At 37.7% G+C, this 19047-nt stretch overlaps 1 protein-coding gene across 2 annotated transcripts in view; it reads right to left on the bottom strand.

The window, feature by feature from the left end:
* Positions 1-19047, bottom strand: part of TNNI3K (TNNI3 interacting kinase) — a 267960-nt gene that overhangs the window by 159555 nt on the left and 89358 nt on the right. For both annotated transcript variants that reach the window (XM_019743776.2, XM_074334949.1), the window contains 9 exons: positions 18779-18923; positions 18588-18692; positions 13703-13797; positions 12960-13109; positions 2394-2480; positions 1773-1829; positions 712-804; positions 572-629; positions 251-445 (listed from right to left, as the gene is read on the bottom strand). In XM_019743776.2, the coding sequence (XP_019599335.1) occupies positions 251-445; positions 572-629; positions 712-804; positions 1773-1829; positions 2394-2480; positions 12960-13109; positions 13703-13797; positions 18588-18692; positions 18779-18923 (985 nt within the window). The remainder of the gene's footprint in view (positions 1-250; positions 446-571; positions 630-711; positions 805-1772; positions 1830-2393; positions 2481-12959; positions 13110-13702; positions 13798-18587; positions 18693-18778; positions 18924-19047) is intronic.

Below are 19047 nucleotides of genomic sequence, written 5' to 3'. Positions count from 1 at the left end.
CCTAATTACTATAAACTTCAGTTAGTAAATTCATTGAATTTATTATTTTCAACTGAATGCCTATTAAGATAGCATTGAAATATTTCTATTAACTAATTATTGGGTATAAATTATTAGCCATCTTTAAAATGCCACATTTCCTAGCACTCAGATTTCAGAAGGTAAAGTCTTATCCAAACATATAGCCTCTGAGGTGTTGCAAGGGTAATTCCAATGAAATGTAAAATAACTTAGAACAAGAGACTCATACCTCTTCTGTTCATGAAGGAGCGAGAATAGAGAACCTCCTGATATGTACTGAGTGACGATAGCAAACTGGCTGGGATCATTTAGGCAAGCACCCACAAACTGAATTACACAAGGATGGTTGAGCCGGCAGAGAATGGACACCTCTCGGCAAAACATATCCACGTCTGACTTGGAGCAGTAGGTGTTGGCTCGATAACTGGAAATGGTAGCAACACGAAATCCTCAGTCAACAGATGAATCAAAACAAGGGGCTCACCATTCATACGCTTCTCAAAGTTCACAGTTACACTCAAATGTTAAATTTTGTCATTTGCTTGCTTACCGTTTTATAGCCACTATTTTATTTCTGCATCGTCCTTTATATACTTTCCCAAAAGAACCTAAAATTGTTTAAGAGAAATAAACAAATACATTATCTTGAACTCATTAAACTAACGCAAACTAGTGTCTTTTTTAGTTTACCTGAGCCGATAATCTCATGGAATTCAATTTCCGAGAGCTGAAGATGGAAATGTGAAGGCAACCCAGCTCTTAGGAGGAGAACATCTGCCTTCTCTGCAAACAGGAAGCGATATTTTATTTTTTAAGATAAAAAGCACACATCTGGATGTGCACACATGCATGCTTATATATAATTTACTTAAACAAAAAGTCGTTCCCTAGTAACATTTAATTTTCTAGCTATAATTGACTACTTGGAGATACTAAAACCTTATCACAAATGATCCTTATCTCCTCTGCGTTAAAAGCATGTTAGTTCTTTCTCTCTGTTACCTAACTTTTGTTATCAGGGCTAAGAGCTTCTTCCTAATCCAATCAAAACTAGCTTGTCTGCATGCCATGGCAAGTCTGGAGTACAGTCCCTATCGCACCATGATAACTGTCTTATCTGGTCAGTCCCTGCAACCTATCACAACAGGCTTAGCCAAATATTCATAAACTAATCCTCAAAGGGATACCAATTAGATGTCAGGAAATAAGCACATGTATCATTCGAAGGAAACATCAGCAACCAAAATATAATATTAAAAGACTTCAAATTCTAAATATCGAACTATAAATTTGCAGTTGAATCATATATTTTACTTTCCTTATTCAATGATATTAATTTCTGTGTGCAACATACATTAAAAACAGTTCCCAAAGTATTACTTATTTGGGACCTTTTCAAAACTGATTTTTTTTTCATTTTTTGCCCCTGTGGCAAACCTATTTTCAATTCTCCTTAAGTATATTAATGTTTGTAATTTACATTTCATTAAGAATACCAATGTTTATGAGAATTTGATCTTTCTTTAATACTCATGCAATTTTTACTGTTGTACCTTCATGAACTAAGAGGGCATATGTAAAACAACACAGTAGGTGAGGTTAATTATGGAAAGAATGGTATCTTGATAATATTATTTATGCTTATAAAATTGTCATCATTGGTAATATGTAAAAGAAAATAGAAAGTTATCATAGTTGAGGCAATAGTTATCTTCAGTAATAAAATATAACACTATCCCATAATAAAATACCTTTTGTCATGCTTTTAATCTTCCCCAAGGGGGATGGAACAGACACATAGGAGCCATCTAGAAATCAAATTATATTATATAGTTGAAAGTAGCAATCAGTTTTTTTCTTCAGAAAAGTCAAACATTATAAAAAGAAACAGGAGACAAACAAATTTGCTGAGAAAACCAAATGAACCCAGGTGTTTCTCTGGACACTAAAACTGTACAGAAAGTATTTAGTTAGAAAGTATATAAGAGGATTAAAAGTCCAAGGTCTAGCAGACTCCAGCATATTTAATTTCTGTCTGGATATGCGTCTTCTCTGTCCTGCCCTACTAGGTTACTGAAATGGAAAACGACTGCCCTCAGCTTACCCAGGCTTTCCTAGTCATGAACAAGCCTCATAAACATCCAGTCCAGGGGATGTTAACCTTGGGGGAACTGCAGACTGGTGAGTTAGAAAAGAGCCTAAGTGGGGGCGTCTGTATTTTCAGCCTCACCCCGCCATAAGTTTTCTTAAAATAAAGCTCATCTGACATGCTGTCCTCCCTCACTGCCGAACGATAGCAGTAGTAGAAACACAGGTTGACTTTTAGGAACAATATTCTACTAACAACAAAAACTGAACAAAAAAGGGGGTACCTCCTCCAGGCTGAGAGTACTCGTTACAGGGCAATTCATCCTGAGGTCTCTTATAATGCTTCAGGAGTGTGACAATTGCATCATGTCCTTTATGAAAAGAAAAAAGACAAAGGGTCTTAATTTCTGTTTGATTGATTCAGCTTACCACCTAATTCAAAAATGACCAGAGGTCGCTTGAAACACAGGCTGTATCTTAAGAGTAATATATTGCAATAGAAACTTAGTGCATTTATTCATTCAAAAGAATTCATTAAGTCTCTGTTGTATAATATGTGAGATGCTATGTTGGGTACTGGGGACACAATGAACAAGGTGACTATGATACGACCCTTAAGAAGCTTAGTGTAGTTGAACAAATAACAAGAATGATGAGAATTTCTAAATGAAGAAATATCAAGTGCTATGGGAGGATGTAATAGGGGACCATTACATGGGTGAACAACACATGTGGTAATCAGGAAGGAGATATGTATTTGTTGTGGTTAAGTATTACATTTGGTTGGCAACTGCAGCATAACATGGCACTAAGATAATTTACGTAAGTGTTTGTGGCAAGAGACAGCTGGCTGCCCACCAATATTGTACTCCCCATTCATGGAGTGATTTTGTCACTGGGAATGGCTGCCCACCCAGGGACAACAGTTCCCTATCCTCTTTGCGTTGAATTGTGGTCTTGTGACAAATTTTCACCAAGAGAACACGAGAAAAAGTGATATGAGTTCCAAGTCTGCGCTTTAAGAAACAGGTGAGCCTTCTCTATTTTTTCCAATTGGTTGGCTGGATTGCAGAAGGTTCTGAGGCCTTAGGAGATGGGAAAAAAGCCATCCACTGACTAGAAATGCCCATCCTGAATTGTTACACAACTGAGATATAAATTTCTATTGTATAAAACACTACCAATATTGTGGGGTTTACTCATTGCTGTAGAGACTTATTGTGAAGGATTAAAAATGCTAAGTGCTCTTCTGAGTAGACCAATAATTTTAAATAGAACTAAACTTTGATACTATTTTATGCTTTAACTATAAAAACAATCTACTGAAACTAATTTGTACAAGAGGAAAACAAAGTCATCCTTAAAAATCCTACCAAGAGACTTCTGAAAGGCAAGAGAACACACTCTAAAAATGGCAAACTTTAGGAATTAAAAAAGCCTAAGTTCTTATCCATCACGAAGGCTTCATAGCTAACACTGGTTCAGAATGCACCTAGCTATGTACAGAGTATGCTGAGAGTTGTGCTGGCTTATCAAATTCTTCCTTCAAAAAAGAACTAAAACTAACAGAGCATGCAAGATCATGAGATGGAATAATATATTTACTAGCACTAAAAGCTTTCCCAAATGTAACATCCCAAGACTAGCTTCTTCAAAAACAAAACAAAACATTATAATTACAACTGCTACAACTTGTGGCAAAATTTAAATCTATAGAGTTCACAACTACTATCAATTTTCTTATCATCCATAGCTTTCTATTCATGACTGGTGGATCTGTGATTTTCTTAATTCATAGACACAGGTTATGATGAGGAGTCAGTCTTATCAGCATTTTCTCTGGAGTCTTGTGTGCTCACAATCAGGAAAAACCTCAAGAAGGAAATGCCATTAGCCAATAGGCAGGTTTGTAAATAAAGAGCCTAATAAGCAGAAGGAACAGATAATCTAAAGGTCTGAAGATGGGAGCAAACATGTCATGTTCAGAAAAGGAAAGGCGGCCAGCGTGGCTGGAACATTGCAAGCGAGGATGAGAGTGGTACGAGACCTGGTTGGAGAAATAGGAAAGCACACGTCATTTGTAGTGCTACCCCACTTTTTTAATGTGCGTAAGAATTGCCAGGAGTGCATGTTAAACCAAAGATGCCTGAGCCCTACCCCCAGTGATGGTGATTTAAATGGGGTGTAGTGGGACCCAAGCATTGCTGTTCAAACCGAGTCCCAGGTGAAGAGGATCAGACTCTAACCTTTGATACTGTTGCTGTGAAGTTTTGTAGGTTAGAATAAGGAGTTTGGATTTTAATATAGGTGAGATGGGAAGTAGTGGAGGATTTTAATTAAAGGACATGATTGGTTTTACGTTTCAAAAAGATTCCCATTTACAGAGTAGAACTGATGATGCAACTTCATTAGGCTGTTGTAAAGATTAAATAAGATAATATTTGTGATATACCTAACAGTTCTAACACATAAATATGACATTTGGATCTTTTCACTGCTTTCCTTGCCTTTCTGTTTTGCCTTAAGAACTGTAAAGGGAACTTGGCAACACCTTTATGGAACGTCAGATAAATTTTGTAAATACTAACACATTCTATTTCTATTACTGCTGTTGTTAATTGCCACAGGCTTAGTGGCTGAAGCGACACAATTTTATTGTCTTATAGTTCTGGCGGTCAGAAGTCAAACACGGTTCTCACTAGGCTAAAATCAAGGTGTTGCCAAGGCTGCACTCCTTTCTAGAGAGTCGAGAGGAAAATCAGTCTCCTTGCCTTTTCCAGCTTCTAGAGGCAGAGACATTCCTTGGCTTGTCGCCCTCTTTCTGTATCTTCCAAGCCAGCAAGGGCTGGCTGAGTCCTTCTCACATCACTTCACTCTGACCTCTGCCTGTTCCTCCCTCTTTCACATGTAAGGACCCCTCCTATCTTTACACTGGGTCCACTGGAATAACCCAGGATAATCTTTCCCACCGCAAAGTCAGCTAATTAGCAGACTTAATTCCATTTGCAACCTTAACACTCCTTTGCCATGTAAGGCAGTGTATTCACATGTACCAAGGAATAGGACCCAGACATCTTTGGGGGGCCATTACTCTGCCTACCACATCCAGTGGAATGAAACTTTTAGTGTGCTTTGTTTGTGTGTTGGTGCTGCCTCCTGGAACCACCTCCCTTTCTTCCCCATCTCTGATGGCTATTTCAGCCTCAGGATAAAAGTAACACCACCATCACCAACAACAACAAAAAAAACTCACTGGAATTAAAATACCCTTTCATCTGTCTCATTGCTAGATTCCTAGGTTCTGAAGTTTTGTTTGCTCCTCTCCATACTGTCTGCATCCACTTTAATCCGACCCGAGGTGCTTTGGGAGTTGTTCTTTTACTTAGTCTCATCTTTAAGCGTTTGGGACCAGGAAAAGAAAAAACAAAACAAACAATTTTTTTTTTTTTCCTGTTTTTCCTAGGAGAGGCATCTTTGAGGAAAGGAAACAGCCCAAACCCCAAGCTTTTACTCAAGCATAACAGAGCTTAATTCATGAAGCCCACCTCCTAGCCTGTCTCAGCTCCTCGGTTGGACTGACTGCAGCTGACAAGCCAAGAGAGAGCTGCTTTCCCTAGTGAAGCGGAAAGCCACATCTTGAATCCGGACGCCTGTGTGAGTCAGCGATTGCACCCTTGATGTTACCTTTCGCTTCAACAGCTCTCTTGGCTCCACTTGCTCTGAGCAGTTTTAATTTCCTGCCAGCAGAGTGGCACATTCGCTGGCATTCTCTTTGGAATGCTTTCCATCAGGAGCCTAATGAGTGCCTGGGTTCTGGCTGGTGGTAAGCATCAGGCTGCCAGGGAAGTGCCAAGAGGCTCTCTCAGCCCTGGAAGGCATCTCCGCCTGATTTCCCACCTCCTGCTCACTGTGGGCGAAGACACACATGTACGGGAAATTCTCCACTGCTATCACTACTCTGACAAACCACCAAAGTGGATGCAAAGAAACCTGAAAACCCTGAAACTTGGCCACAAGGAGTTAAGCCGAAAAATGCTCTGATGGAACTCACTAAATAGACTTGTTAAACCAAACTCCTGATAATGGATACACCCAGATAACCAAGGCACACTAATGGAACACATCCCGAGATAATCAAACTTCCACTAATTAAATAAAATGTTTTCCTATATCTAAGAATGTACTATCTACATCCAAGTATTTTAGCCAAATAGGAGGTTGCTATGCTATTAGCCTAATGCAGTTATAGTAATGATTTGCACTTTCAGAGTATTATTCATTGGAGCCCCTGAGGGTTTAGGCAAGTGAGACTCTTCTGCTGGCTTGAAGTCTCTTTCATTTCTAGCTCCCCACTCTTCTAGTCCTGTGTGTATTCCCCAAATTCCATGTTTTTCCTTTAATTTGTCTTCTTCTTGTGCTTCTTTATTCCTTATATTTGGAGTGATTTTTTTTTCCTCTTCAAGCCTCTTTGCTTTCAACTTTTAGAATAGTTTTTTTTTCTAATTTTAAAACATAGATTGTCATTTATAACAAACTCACTCAACTCAATGCCAATTAAAAATGGGCAGAGGACATGAAGAGACATTTTTCTAAAAAGGACATACAGATGGCAAACAGACATATGAAAAAATGCTCAACCTCACTAATCATTAGATAAATGCAAAAAAACCCACAATGAGATACCACCTCACCCCAGTCAAAATGGCTATCATCAATAAATCAACAAACAACAAGTGCTGGTGAGGATGTGGAGAAAAGGGAACCCTTGGTGGGATTGCAGATTGGTGCAGCCACTATGGAAAATAGTATGGAGGTATCTCAAAAATCTGCAAATGGAACTACCTTATGATCCAGCAATTCCATTCCTAGGTATCTATCTGGAGAAATCCAAAACGCTAATTCAAAAAAACTTATCACCCCTATGTTTATTGCAGCATTATACACAATAGCCAAGACATGGAAACAACCGAAATGCTCATCAGTAGATGACTGGATTAAGAAACTGTGGTACATTTATACAATGGGGTATTATGCAGCCATAAAGAAGAAAGAAATCTTACCATTTGCAACAATATGGATGGACCTAGAGAACATTATGTTAAGTGAAGTAAGTCAGACAGAGAAAGACAAATGCCATATGATCTCACTTATATGTGGAATCTAAAGAAAAGAATAAATGAATGAACTAATCAGAAACAGTCTCAGAGACGTAGAGAAAAAACTGAGGGTTGCTAGATAGGAGGGGGGTGGGGATAAGGGGGAAGGTGAGGGGATTAGAAAACACAGTCGGTAACCACAAGATGGCCATGGGGATACGAAAGTCATTTTGGAGAATGTAATCAATAATGTTGTAAAAATTTTGTAGGGTATCCGATGGACACTTGTCCCATTAGGGAGACCACCTCAGGGATGATGTAGATGCCTGATCACTGCACTGTACACCTGAAGCTGAAGCTGAAGAATAATGAATGTCAACTACAATTACATATATGTATATGTATATATAGTTACAAGAAGTGGAATACAGCACTAGGAATAGAGACAGTGGAAATGTAATGGCTGTGTGCGATGTCAGAGGGGTAGTGGATGGGGGGAGGGGGGTTGTCACTGTGAGGGATATAAATGATAAATGTCTAACTATTACATTGCTTTGCGCCCCTGAAACTAATAAAAAATGTTTAAAAAGTAAAATAAAATAAAACATAGATTGTTGTTTAAAGCTACAAGTTCATCCGAAGGGCTGTTACAAAGACAGTTGAGTATCTATATCATGCTTACCTTATGTATGCTATGTTCCAGACATTTACATCTTATCCTTAACCCTTAGCAGAATTCTGTAAAGTGGTTATTAATTTACTCATTTTAAATTTGGAGCTTAAGGCTTAGAAAGGTTAAATAACTTGTTCAAGGTCATTAAGTAATGGGATGGAAGTTTGACTTAGATCTATCTGATTATGGAGTAAGATGGTAAGAGCTTGACTTCGACAACAAGATAGACCACACTGTTTGGTATCAGCTCTCCACTTAAGAGCTGTGTGGTTTGGGCAAGTGTGACTGAACAGTGCTAAGTGTTAATTTATCTGTAACAGAAAGATAATACAAATTTAAAGGATTATTTTGATAATTAAATTATATATATATATATATATATATATGTAATAGGTGTTTAATGAATGAACATTCTCTTCCACTATTTTGATGTATGTGGTTTCATACATAATTACTACATTTTAAAAAGTACTTTCATGTGTTATCTCCCAAGAAGAATGAAAGTTCTTTCCAGGCTAATGAGAATTAATATTATTTTATTTATTTTTAATGGAGAGAGTAACTAAACATGTAGAAATGTAATCAGTACACACAAAACCACATATAGATTTTCAAATACCATCTAAATCTTTTGTGTATTCCTTCCACTATCCAAACTCTAATCCAACCTAGCACACGAAACTAGATTCACTAAAATAAACTATGTTCATTAAAGTCCAAATAGGTTAAAATTCAATACAGAACAAACTCAGAAATTTATAACCATTGATGAAAATTTATCAAAATATTCAGTGAATTCACCTCTTCTCCTTTGTATTCCTCCCCACCCTCATCTGTTAGTTATGCTTTGCTGGCTGAGAAGTATAAAAAACCACAACTGGAAGACTTCATTACTTTCAGAGAATACACTATAGTATGTTTACTATAAATAATTCACACAATACTACACTTGTCAAAATGAATGAACAAAATATATATCATGGTACAGGAGCCTTGATTTTTATTGTTTTTGCTCACTTACTCACTAATTCTCCAACTGCAGCTCCCTGTCACTGTGAATTAAAGTAGTTCTGCTGTATACAAATATTGTATTCTGGGTAATTAGATATCGGGATAGGACCCTCTGTAAATTACTTTAACTGGTGTCAGTATTGAAGCAAATAAGAACTTTTTAGTTCTGTTTCTACTCTGGGTTATTTTCTGACCCTAAACAGGCTGACATAAAGAAGTGATTTTCTTTGTCAAATGCAGCCTTTTCAAATCTAACTGCCAGACACACTATTGAGCTATGTGATCAATTCTAATTGGCTGAGATCTTTTCAATTTGGCAGTTTCATCTTTAATGCAATGGATGTAAGATTATGTGTAGGTCCTTTCAATGGTTTTTCCATACTGGTACTTAAGGCAGAGGATTTGAACATAAGAAGGTTGCTGGGTATTTCTTCTGGCCAATTTAAATTGATTCATACAAGTCCTTTGTACCCCAGGGAAAGGGCAGAACAAATCCAAGTGAGTGAGACAGCTATCGCTACTTTCAGATGGAATAGTAGAAAAGAAGGAGGGGTAGACTTGGAGAAGGGAAACACTCTAAATATTGTAAAATTGGAGCTCTGAGCAGTCTGGAAGAGAAACACTGAAACTTAACCAGTAGACTTCTGTGTAGAATCAAAGAAAATTATTTCCAAGATTGATTTTGATATCTTTAGGTTAAAAGGGCTGTGAAAATGAACAAACAAAGCAAAACACAAACAGATTCATAGAAACAGAGAGGACAGGGATGGTTACCAGAAGGGAGGGGATAGGGGATAGGTGAAAACGGTGAGAGGGAATATAGTTAATAATATTTTGCTAACATTGCATGGTGACAGATGATTACTAGAAGAGTCAGGTGATCACACTGTAAAGTATAAAAATGTTGAATCACTGTACTGTTCACCTGAAACATTGTATACCAACTATACTTAAATAAAATTTTTAAAAATATTATGTAAATGGAAAGTATTTTTCATATCGGACCCTGCAGGGAGCAATGGTAAGTAAAATTTTTTTCTGAAAGTATTCCAAAAGAAAATAAGATGATTCTTCCAGAACGCCAAAGGATCCCTGAACATGCTATATCAGAAGAGCAGAGACAGGATCAGGTAAAAATTTTGTTTGGGTCAGGTAAAAAAAAAAAATGTCTGAGAACCATTCAATCAGAGATGGATGCTTTTGAGAAAGACTCTGAGTTTTCTGTTAGGTAGTAGACTAGGTGAGTTATTTACATGGGGCACTTCCAAAAGCACTCCTTTTCAAATAGACAGATCCTGGTTATGAGGCTCTCATCCGGTTTATCTCTCTTGGGAAAGAAAACCATGATAGGGCCATTTCTACATCATGTCTATTCTATAACTCCACGTGAAGTTTCAGTGCTTCTTCAACTCCATCTCCAATTTGCTCAGGAAAATCCTTAGCATGCCGCATCCATTAATTTGGTGACTCCCTCTCCAAGGGAGAAAGGAAAGCATTTCTTCATCCAAAGAAAATAGGGACAGTGTACTATTGACAATATTCTAACAAGGCCATTTCAATCCTCCTCGAATACATGAACATGATGCAACGTTTCTCCAGCAAGAGAAAATAGCAGCAATTTCATTTTGTTAGTTTGATTTGCTCTGCCCTACAACATATGCAAAACATCCATCTGTCTCCTGAGTCCTAACAATCAATTTGTTAAAATTCATAGCAATAATGAAATGCAACACTGATGCCTGGACCATTAGTTGAACAAATAAGGGTGACAAATATGGCATATGTTGCAGATACCAGTGGCTAAGTCCTCTAAGCTAAAGGACTTTTATTGTCATTTGGTAGCAAATCTTAGGAGCTTCCACAATGATTCATTGTTTCATAAAGTGTGGGATTCCACAAAAAAGTAAAGTAAAACCAGTTTTCAACTATCACTCTCAATCAACTAAAAACAAACAAAGCCAACCCCTGTGAAGAGCTAGCTGTAGCAGCTATTTCTGAGCTGTCTTCCGGAAGACTAATGCTTTGTAAACAGTCTTTCTCTGAAACTCAAATTCCCTAAGAGACAGTCTGAGAATCACTTGAATAAATGCAGTGTTTTGTGTAAATAGAGCTTAGTAAGGCCTTCTGAAGCTTCAGAATATGTACGATTTTTCAATTGATACTCAAATATAGAACTCTAGAATTTCTTTTATATAAAGTAGGAGGCCATGACACCTAACAGAAATGCATACAGATATTCATCAAAAGACATGTGCATGAATGTTCACAGCAACACTATTCTTAATAATACCTCATTAAAAATTATCCAAATGCCATTATACAGTAGAATGAATAAATACAATGTGATATAGTTGCAAAATATTGTACTATACAACAAGAAGGAACGGTGTACAACTACTTGCAACAATATGGGTGAAACTCACAAATCGTTGGTTAAAACAAGCTATATACAAATATGTACATATGTAACATTCCATTTATATAAAATACAGAAAGAGGTAAAATGAATATATGCCCCAAGAAGACACTGGTACCCTTTCTGGGGAGTGATTAGAAGAGAATGTAAGTGGGGCTTATGGGTGCTGCCCATGTCCAACTTCTTCATCTGGATGCTGCATAAGCTCAGTTTGTGAAAATTCATTGAATTATAACGTGCAAACGTGTGTGTGCATATTTATGCAACTTAGATAAAAAGTAAAAAACACAACAGGCCTATATCTACCTCATTACCTACTATTCCATGTCTGTTCACTTGTCTCTATCAATGTAACTCCTATATCATTTTTTCACTAGCAGTCTTCAGACCTATATGTTTTTCTTTCTCCTTGTCTATGTGCTTACAACAGTTCCCCATTTCTGCCCATCAAACTCCATCTCTTCTTTTATTAATGGACCTTCATGTCCTGCTTCAGGCAGGAAATCTTTTATATCAACCTGTTAGCCTGAGAAATCTTCTAGTTTAGTAAATGCTCTTCTTTCACATGGTCTTCTAAGATTTTAGCATTTATAAAGATAAGAACACTCCTTTACATACTTTAAGCATCCTAATAAGGCAATGCAGGTATCAAAATCTGTATATTTTACAGTACTTAGTTGTAACTCAGATTTTAATGACAATGACAATGTATATTGTTTCACGTTGTCTGGAAATTTAAACTCCATAGGGGCTTGCATGTATAGAGGTCACTTATGTACAGCTCTCTTTGAGGTACAATGTATCTTAATAATAATGATAAAGATGCAATTTCACCTTCTGATTGTCTCTAGTTTCCTTTCCCTTAAAATGAAGGATTCATTATTAATCATCTTTGTCTGTACACTACTACTCTACTATTACCAATGTTATCATTACTGAAATACCAATTATTAGGTGCTATTTTGTGCCAACCAGTGTTGTAAGCAATTTGCATATACTATCTCATTTATTTTTTACAATCTTGTGAAGTAGAAATTGTTAATATTCTCATTTTTCAGATGAAGAAATTAAAGTTCATCAATAATAAATAACTTGCCCAAGATCAAAGAACTGCCTTGATTTAAACCCAGGTATTCTCATATCAGAGTCCAAGCTCTCACCACTTTGAGCTCAAGTAAGTTTATACTTAAGCACTACTCATTGGCTCCCTTACTTTTTCTAATGCAGGCATTGTCAGCAGAGTTAGAGCTGACAGATATTCTCTTTCTTTCTCTGTATTTCATTTTTAAAAATTTGAATCCACATCAAAATTCCCCTATGTAAGAGATATAGACTAGTTCTATGTCTATTCTAAGAAAGTAACTATCATTACCTGTCACAATTTTGTTTCTCTAGTTCCTAGGAATGTGATGGCACATTCTCTTTTCAAAGTGCCAATACCTAGAATGCCTTTAGTTCATCTGTAGCTCCGATGTTGTCTTTCCTAGTGATGGTCTATTGGACTCTTTGATCCAAGTCCCCAAAGACTCAAATATAATCTACAGAGAAATTGGAATGTACAAATCATGCAGCAAAACAATTATTGATGCATTGACATAATTTATGCACACAGTTCCAAGTATCACTACAGAGATGCAATGATGGAAAAACATACCTTTTTCATAAGCCCACATCAAACATGTCTGCTCATCCTTTTCACCACTAGACCTGCTGGGATCACAGGCTACCAGATTCATATCAGCTCCGTTATCCAGTAAGAAATGAACCAGGCGAATGTGGCCATGGTAGCAAGCAGAGTGCAAACCTATGATAGAATATGAATGTGCAAAAGGAAAAAAGAGGAAAACTAAACCCCAATTTTCAAAAGAGTCATTATCACATAATAACACTGTTGCCAGAGACATAAAGCAAGGATTTGTTTCTTTGATAAAGAATTAATTCTATTACTGAGCAAACAATATACTTTAAGCAAAAGAAGTATCCTATTCTAGTTGATCTTCTATATAGACTGCCTTTTGTAGAGCACAATTTCTAGTATTTCTGTACCCACTATAATTACTAAGAACACATATTAGCATCTTTCTACAAATCAAAGAACAAAGACCCCAATCAAGTTTGAGCAGCAAACCAGGGGCAGGGCACTGAAATCAGTCTGTTCCTGGTGCAGGCCATCAGGGATGCATCCACTGTAGATAATTTAGCATAATAATGAAACTGACCCAAGCCAGTCTGCTTTATATTATCACCATGCACCATCAATTCTAAATGATGTAATTGATAAACTATCCCTCCCCTTTGGGGTTGACCACTCCCACTGTCCCTTCCTTCCCGAGCATACTACTGTTCTTGAGTATTGATATGTATCGGAAATTGGTGATGCTCTCACCACAGTCTTACCTGTATGTCCATCCCTTCCTTGGTGATTGATGCTTACGACATTCTGATCAAGAAGAAATTTAACCAGGTCAATGCTCTTGCCATAGGTACAAGCACTGCAAAAATACACCATAAATAAAATAGAAGGCCCTTGTTATAGGCTGAATTGCATGTCCCCCACATTAATATGTTGAATCCCTAACTTCCATAAACTCACAATGTGACTACATTTAAAGAGGTACAATTTAAAGAGCTAATTAAGGTAAAATTGAATCATTAGGGTGGGCCTTAATCCAGTATGACTGGCATCCTTATAAGAAGGGGGATTAGTACACTGATGATAGGAACAGAAGAACAACCATGTGAAGATACAGGGAGAAGGTACCATCTATGTACCAAGGGGAGAGGCTTCAAAGAAGCCAAACCTGCTGACACCTTCATCTTGGACCTCCAGCCTCCAAAACGGTGAGAAAATACATTTCTGGTGAGCACCTAGTCTGTGGTATTTTGTATGGCAGCCCTAGAAAACTAATACAGACCTGATCTACCCAGACTTTTCTAGATGCTGTTGTATATAAAAGTACCAAAGAGAAGCAGAAGGAGAGAAGGAAAGAAGAGGAAGTGATAAAAACCCAGCACATACAGAATGAAATCCTGAAGATTCTCACACTTGGGCCTTCAAGAAAACAGTATTGCCTAGTATTTCTTAACAAAAATTTCCTATGATATTAATCTTTTTTCATAAAAGGAGGGAAAATATTGCAAGAGTTTCACATATTTTTAGCTACAGGCCTAGGCGTTCTGCAGGACAATTGAATGGGGGAACCCAGAAGGGCCCTAAGAGACTTAGTCAAATCCAGGTCACAGTCTGAAATTTTTCCCTGTAAAATCCATGCACCACCTCTCTGGAGACTTCCTCAATCAGAGGGCAAGATTTCAAAGCTGTCATTTTACTGAGGGAGCATTGATTGTGGAGTTAAAAATCCAGAGTCTGGCACATACCTTGCCAGAAGAACTCAGACCAGTTCTCTGACCTATTTGAATTTTAGTTTATCATCTATGAAATAATAATAATACTTTTTCTACCTGCTACATTGTTGCTGAAATTTCAAGTGAATTCATGCTTTCAGAAGTACATTATAAGCTACAGAGGAGTGTTCATTGTCAGCTCATTCGTGATGGAAGGATGTTTTTGTGGAAAATGAACATATTTCAGGATACAAAGGAAATAAGATTCTTATAGATTTTCTAACTAGACTTGTTGAAGAGTTAATTGAAATTCTGATTTCTACTATTTACCCTGAAAGCTAAGATGCATGGAGAAAAATATTTTATGTAAGGTAAATCATGCCTAGTAACGACTACTGGATTTTAGTTTTTGACTAGTAATTCTCAGATTTTCTTTTCCTATAGTTTCCCTCATACGTCTTCTTTGGCTATCATTTGTTCATTAGTAGTATTCTACTTCTAAACTCCAGGGAGCTATTGTGGTACGTGATGGGTGACTGGAGGGAGCTAACATGAGGCAGAACCACATCTAAATCATGGCTAAAGGAAAGGCGTAGGGACTCTGTGATACTGTGATGCATAATAAGAATATATATTTGGTCTTCAACCTCATGGCTGGCACAGAGCTCTTAAAACTCTTGTAATTTCTTAAGCAATGAGAGCAACAAGAGGATCTTTTGTTACAATATTGGGTCCTTTGTCCTCCATTCCTGAAATAGCTCCAGAGGGATAAAAGTGAAAGGAGCATCTTTTGTTATTCATAACAAGCCCCTTTCAACCATACCTGTATTTATGTTAATGAGGTGATTTTTGGAAAGCCCCAGATAACCACAGGTTGAGGGTTTGTTGTCAGAGGAATCAACCAAGTGATTAGAGAGGGCTGTCAGCCCCACCACCCAACCTCAGGGGAGGGGAAAGAAGAAGGAAGTTGAATTAATCACCAATAGCCAATGATTTAATCAAATATGCTGAGGTTATAAGACTACATGAAAGTCCCTAAAGCACGGGATTTAGAGAGGTTCAGGGTTGGTGAATACATGGGTGTGTTGGGAGGCCCCCACGTTCCTTCCCACATACCTTGCTGTGTGCATCTCTTCCATCTAGCCATTCCTGAGTTGTATCCTTGGATAATAAACTGGTGATCTAGTAAGTAAACTATTTTCCTGAGTTCTGTGAGCTGTTGTAGCAAATTGTCAAACCGAAGCAGGGGGTGGTGAGGACCTCTGATTTAGAGCCAATGGGTCAGAAGCATAGGTGACAGCCTGGCCTTATGATTGGCATCTGGAGTAGGGAGGAGTCTTGTGGGACTGAGCCCTCAACTTGTGGGAAGGGACACTAACTTAAGGTATAGAGTGTCAGAGCTGGATGGAATGGTAGGACACCAACTTGGTGCCTGCCGAAAATTAGAGAATTGCTCTAATTCTCACACACAGCTTGTATCAGATGTATTCCAGAAGTGAAGTGTTAAGTCTTATAGGAGAACACACAAAAACAGTGTTTTTTCCTTTCCAGACTTTGTTCTAGAAGAGGCCATTCCCTGGGTCTTACAATTACCTCTTTCTTGAATGGCCTTATCCAAATTCTTTTTCTTTAATAAAATGTTATTATTTTCTTTAAAGAAATACCATTATTTATCTAGCTGAACTGTTGTTCCCTCTATGAAGTCTTGTCATGAACCAAAGGCTGAATTCATTGCTCTTCCTTCTGCTGCCTTGTCACTGAGGTCTACGGCACTTATCACATTGCTATGGTAATCGGTACACCTCTTACCTTGATACCTTACAACAGAGTCCCTTTAAGAGGGGAAGGGATCTTGTCATCTGAATGTTCCTACCTGCACCAACATAAGGCAGGCTCTTAATAAATCTTTCTTGCGCTACCATCTCAGTGCAATAGAGTGTATCGGCATTAATTATAAGTAGTATCTATGACACTATAGTTTTAATGTTCTATTGTTTGAATTACTTCATTGTTCCTTTTCAATGCAACTATTTGCAGAAAATGATGAGTTCTGAATATATACATGCATATATACACTTAAGTGTGTACATGTGTATATATATATATATATATATATATGAAAACAATAACAGAAATAAATGCATTGAGTGCTTACTATACACAGTGTATGCAGCGCACATAGAATAATTCATAATCAGAGTGAATACTTCATATAAAAGGAAGGTTTCATTTATAAATATGTGTTTAAAATAATAGAATAAAGTATTCATATGCTGTTTCTAGTAAATATAGGCTTGCACAAAATAAAACAACTGAATACATACTTTTAACTCAGTTTACTAATCTTGTCATATAGACAATCTTCTGGAGATGACAATCACCCTCTGATTATACTTGGTTCTAATTTAGGTGCACAGAGTAGCAAACCGATTTGAAAACTAGCCTGAGGTGTCAGCCTTAACAAGCATGACCTATGGGGAGAGAGGACACCAGCAACCTTACATATTGGTTCTGCCAATTGTCCCATTCAGTGACAAGTTCCACTGATCCATTTTGACTGAGGGCATGATCTGAAGAGTTCTTGCATCTGCTGTATTACAGAGTGTACAGGAAACAGATAAAATATTTTGGTACTAGAATGTAAAGATGTATAAAAAGCCCCACCCTTTGGAATTAGGCAGGTGTTTGCTACATGATTTCCCAGCCATAGGAATCTCTGGCAAGTTACTTAGCTTCCCTGAGCCTCAGTTTCCTCATCTGTAAAAGAGAGATAATAAATCCAACTTTATAAAATGGTTATGAGGATTAAATAAGATAATGGACGCAAGAAATCCGGTAGTCACTGCTCCATAAATGGTAGTTTTCTTTGCCTCTGCTTTTTGCTGACCTCTTGGTTGATAAGAAAAAATCTGGAAGTCTAAGTAACATCTGACAGGTTGATGCCCGATGCTGAAGCACATGGTTAATTTTAGGTTCGTATGACAAAAAGCCTCCTTAATTTTATTATTTACCAGTGTAATAGAAACACTATGTAAGTAGCATATTCGTCCCAAATACATTTTTTTGGAGGTTTCAGGCTAGCCAAGAAATTTGTAATGCGTAGGTAAATGAGCTTATACTCAAGGTTTACTAAATTCAAATTACCATGTTTTTATTTTTATAGCAAAATAGTAACTCATTAAAAATGAGGGTTTCAAAATTTTTTATAAAAATGTGCCTTCCTTTTGGACATATTAGGGAGTTATAGCTCTGCATTATCAGCAGCCTTCTTTCTCCCTTCCCCCTCTCTCCCTTCTTTCCTTCTCTCCTTCCTTCCTTTTTTGTTACAACTTTTCTAAACCTAGCTGCTCCTTCAATGTGTTTTTCTACAGCAAAAGCACACTGCAAAGCACTCTCATGGATTCCTAGAAGGGCGCTAATGCCTTCTTAGGTATCTCAGTGGCCACCCTGACTAAGCCTTTACAGGCTGACAGATGGATGTCTTAGATAGGTAGCTACATTTGCACATAAGGTTTAAGTGCTAAGGAAAAAAGTGTCACATTTGATGCTGATGAATTCTGGTAATGAGATCCTTGTCGGAGGAGGATTATGGGCACTGCCCCTTTTGGCAGCTTTCTGCTGAGTGAAGTGGAATAGAAGCAATATGCTTACAGATGTTGCTATGCCTGTTGCCTTGGCAACATCAGTCCCTGTCTTTGTGGCTGCTGCCAGGAATGCAGCATCTGGCTCCGGCCCCATCTGTTGTATTAACGGCAGCATCTGCCTCTTCCTTTTCTTCTGTGCATCTAGCTTGGGCTCCTTGTCCTCTGCCCACCCTCTGCTCTAGCTCCCTGATTACAACATCTGCCATTATTTGTTCTGGCTTTATGTACACAACTGCAGGTGTCATAGGCTGTCAGCTAAGTTTAGTGGCTAGTGCACGTAAATATTCTTTTACCTGTGAAAAGCTGTTTCACTGAAGATGTTTTCCTTAGTCAGACTTTCTATTCCTGACATTTGGATGATCTCCTTGGCAACTTCAAATTTGCCATTGTAGCATGCCCTAGAGTTAAAGAAAACGCGTGGATAATGGTAAAAAGGTACATGCCATATACCTGGAGGACCTATAGAACTATACATAATACTCACAGGTGCAAAGGGGTGTCTCCATAGATATTAACAACATGTGGCTGAACTTCCAAATCACTCTGGAGCAGGTACTTCACTATGTCATGGTGTCCGAAGCGAGAACAGAAATGGAGTGGGACGTGGTCTTCATTGTCCTGAGCGTTCACTGTCATTAACAAGAAAGGAAAAAGCATGTCACCTGGAATCCTCTGTTTCTCAGACTTCTCATGAGTAGTGTCAGGGACTTTTCTAAGTGCCCGAGAGACTCCTGGAAATTGCCAATTAATGAC

Source organism: Rhinolophus sinicus, linkage group LG06 (assembly GCF_036562045.2).
Source record: "Rhinolophus sinicus isolate RSC01 linkage group LG06, ASM3656204v1, whole genome shotgun sequence".
NCBI lineage: Eukaryota > Metazoa > Chordata > Mammalia > Chiroptera > Rhinolophidae > Rhinolophus > Rhinolophus sinicus.
The sequence above is the reverse complement of the archived record's forward strand: the minus strand, read 5'-3'. Positions and strand labels throughout refer to the sequence as shown.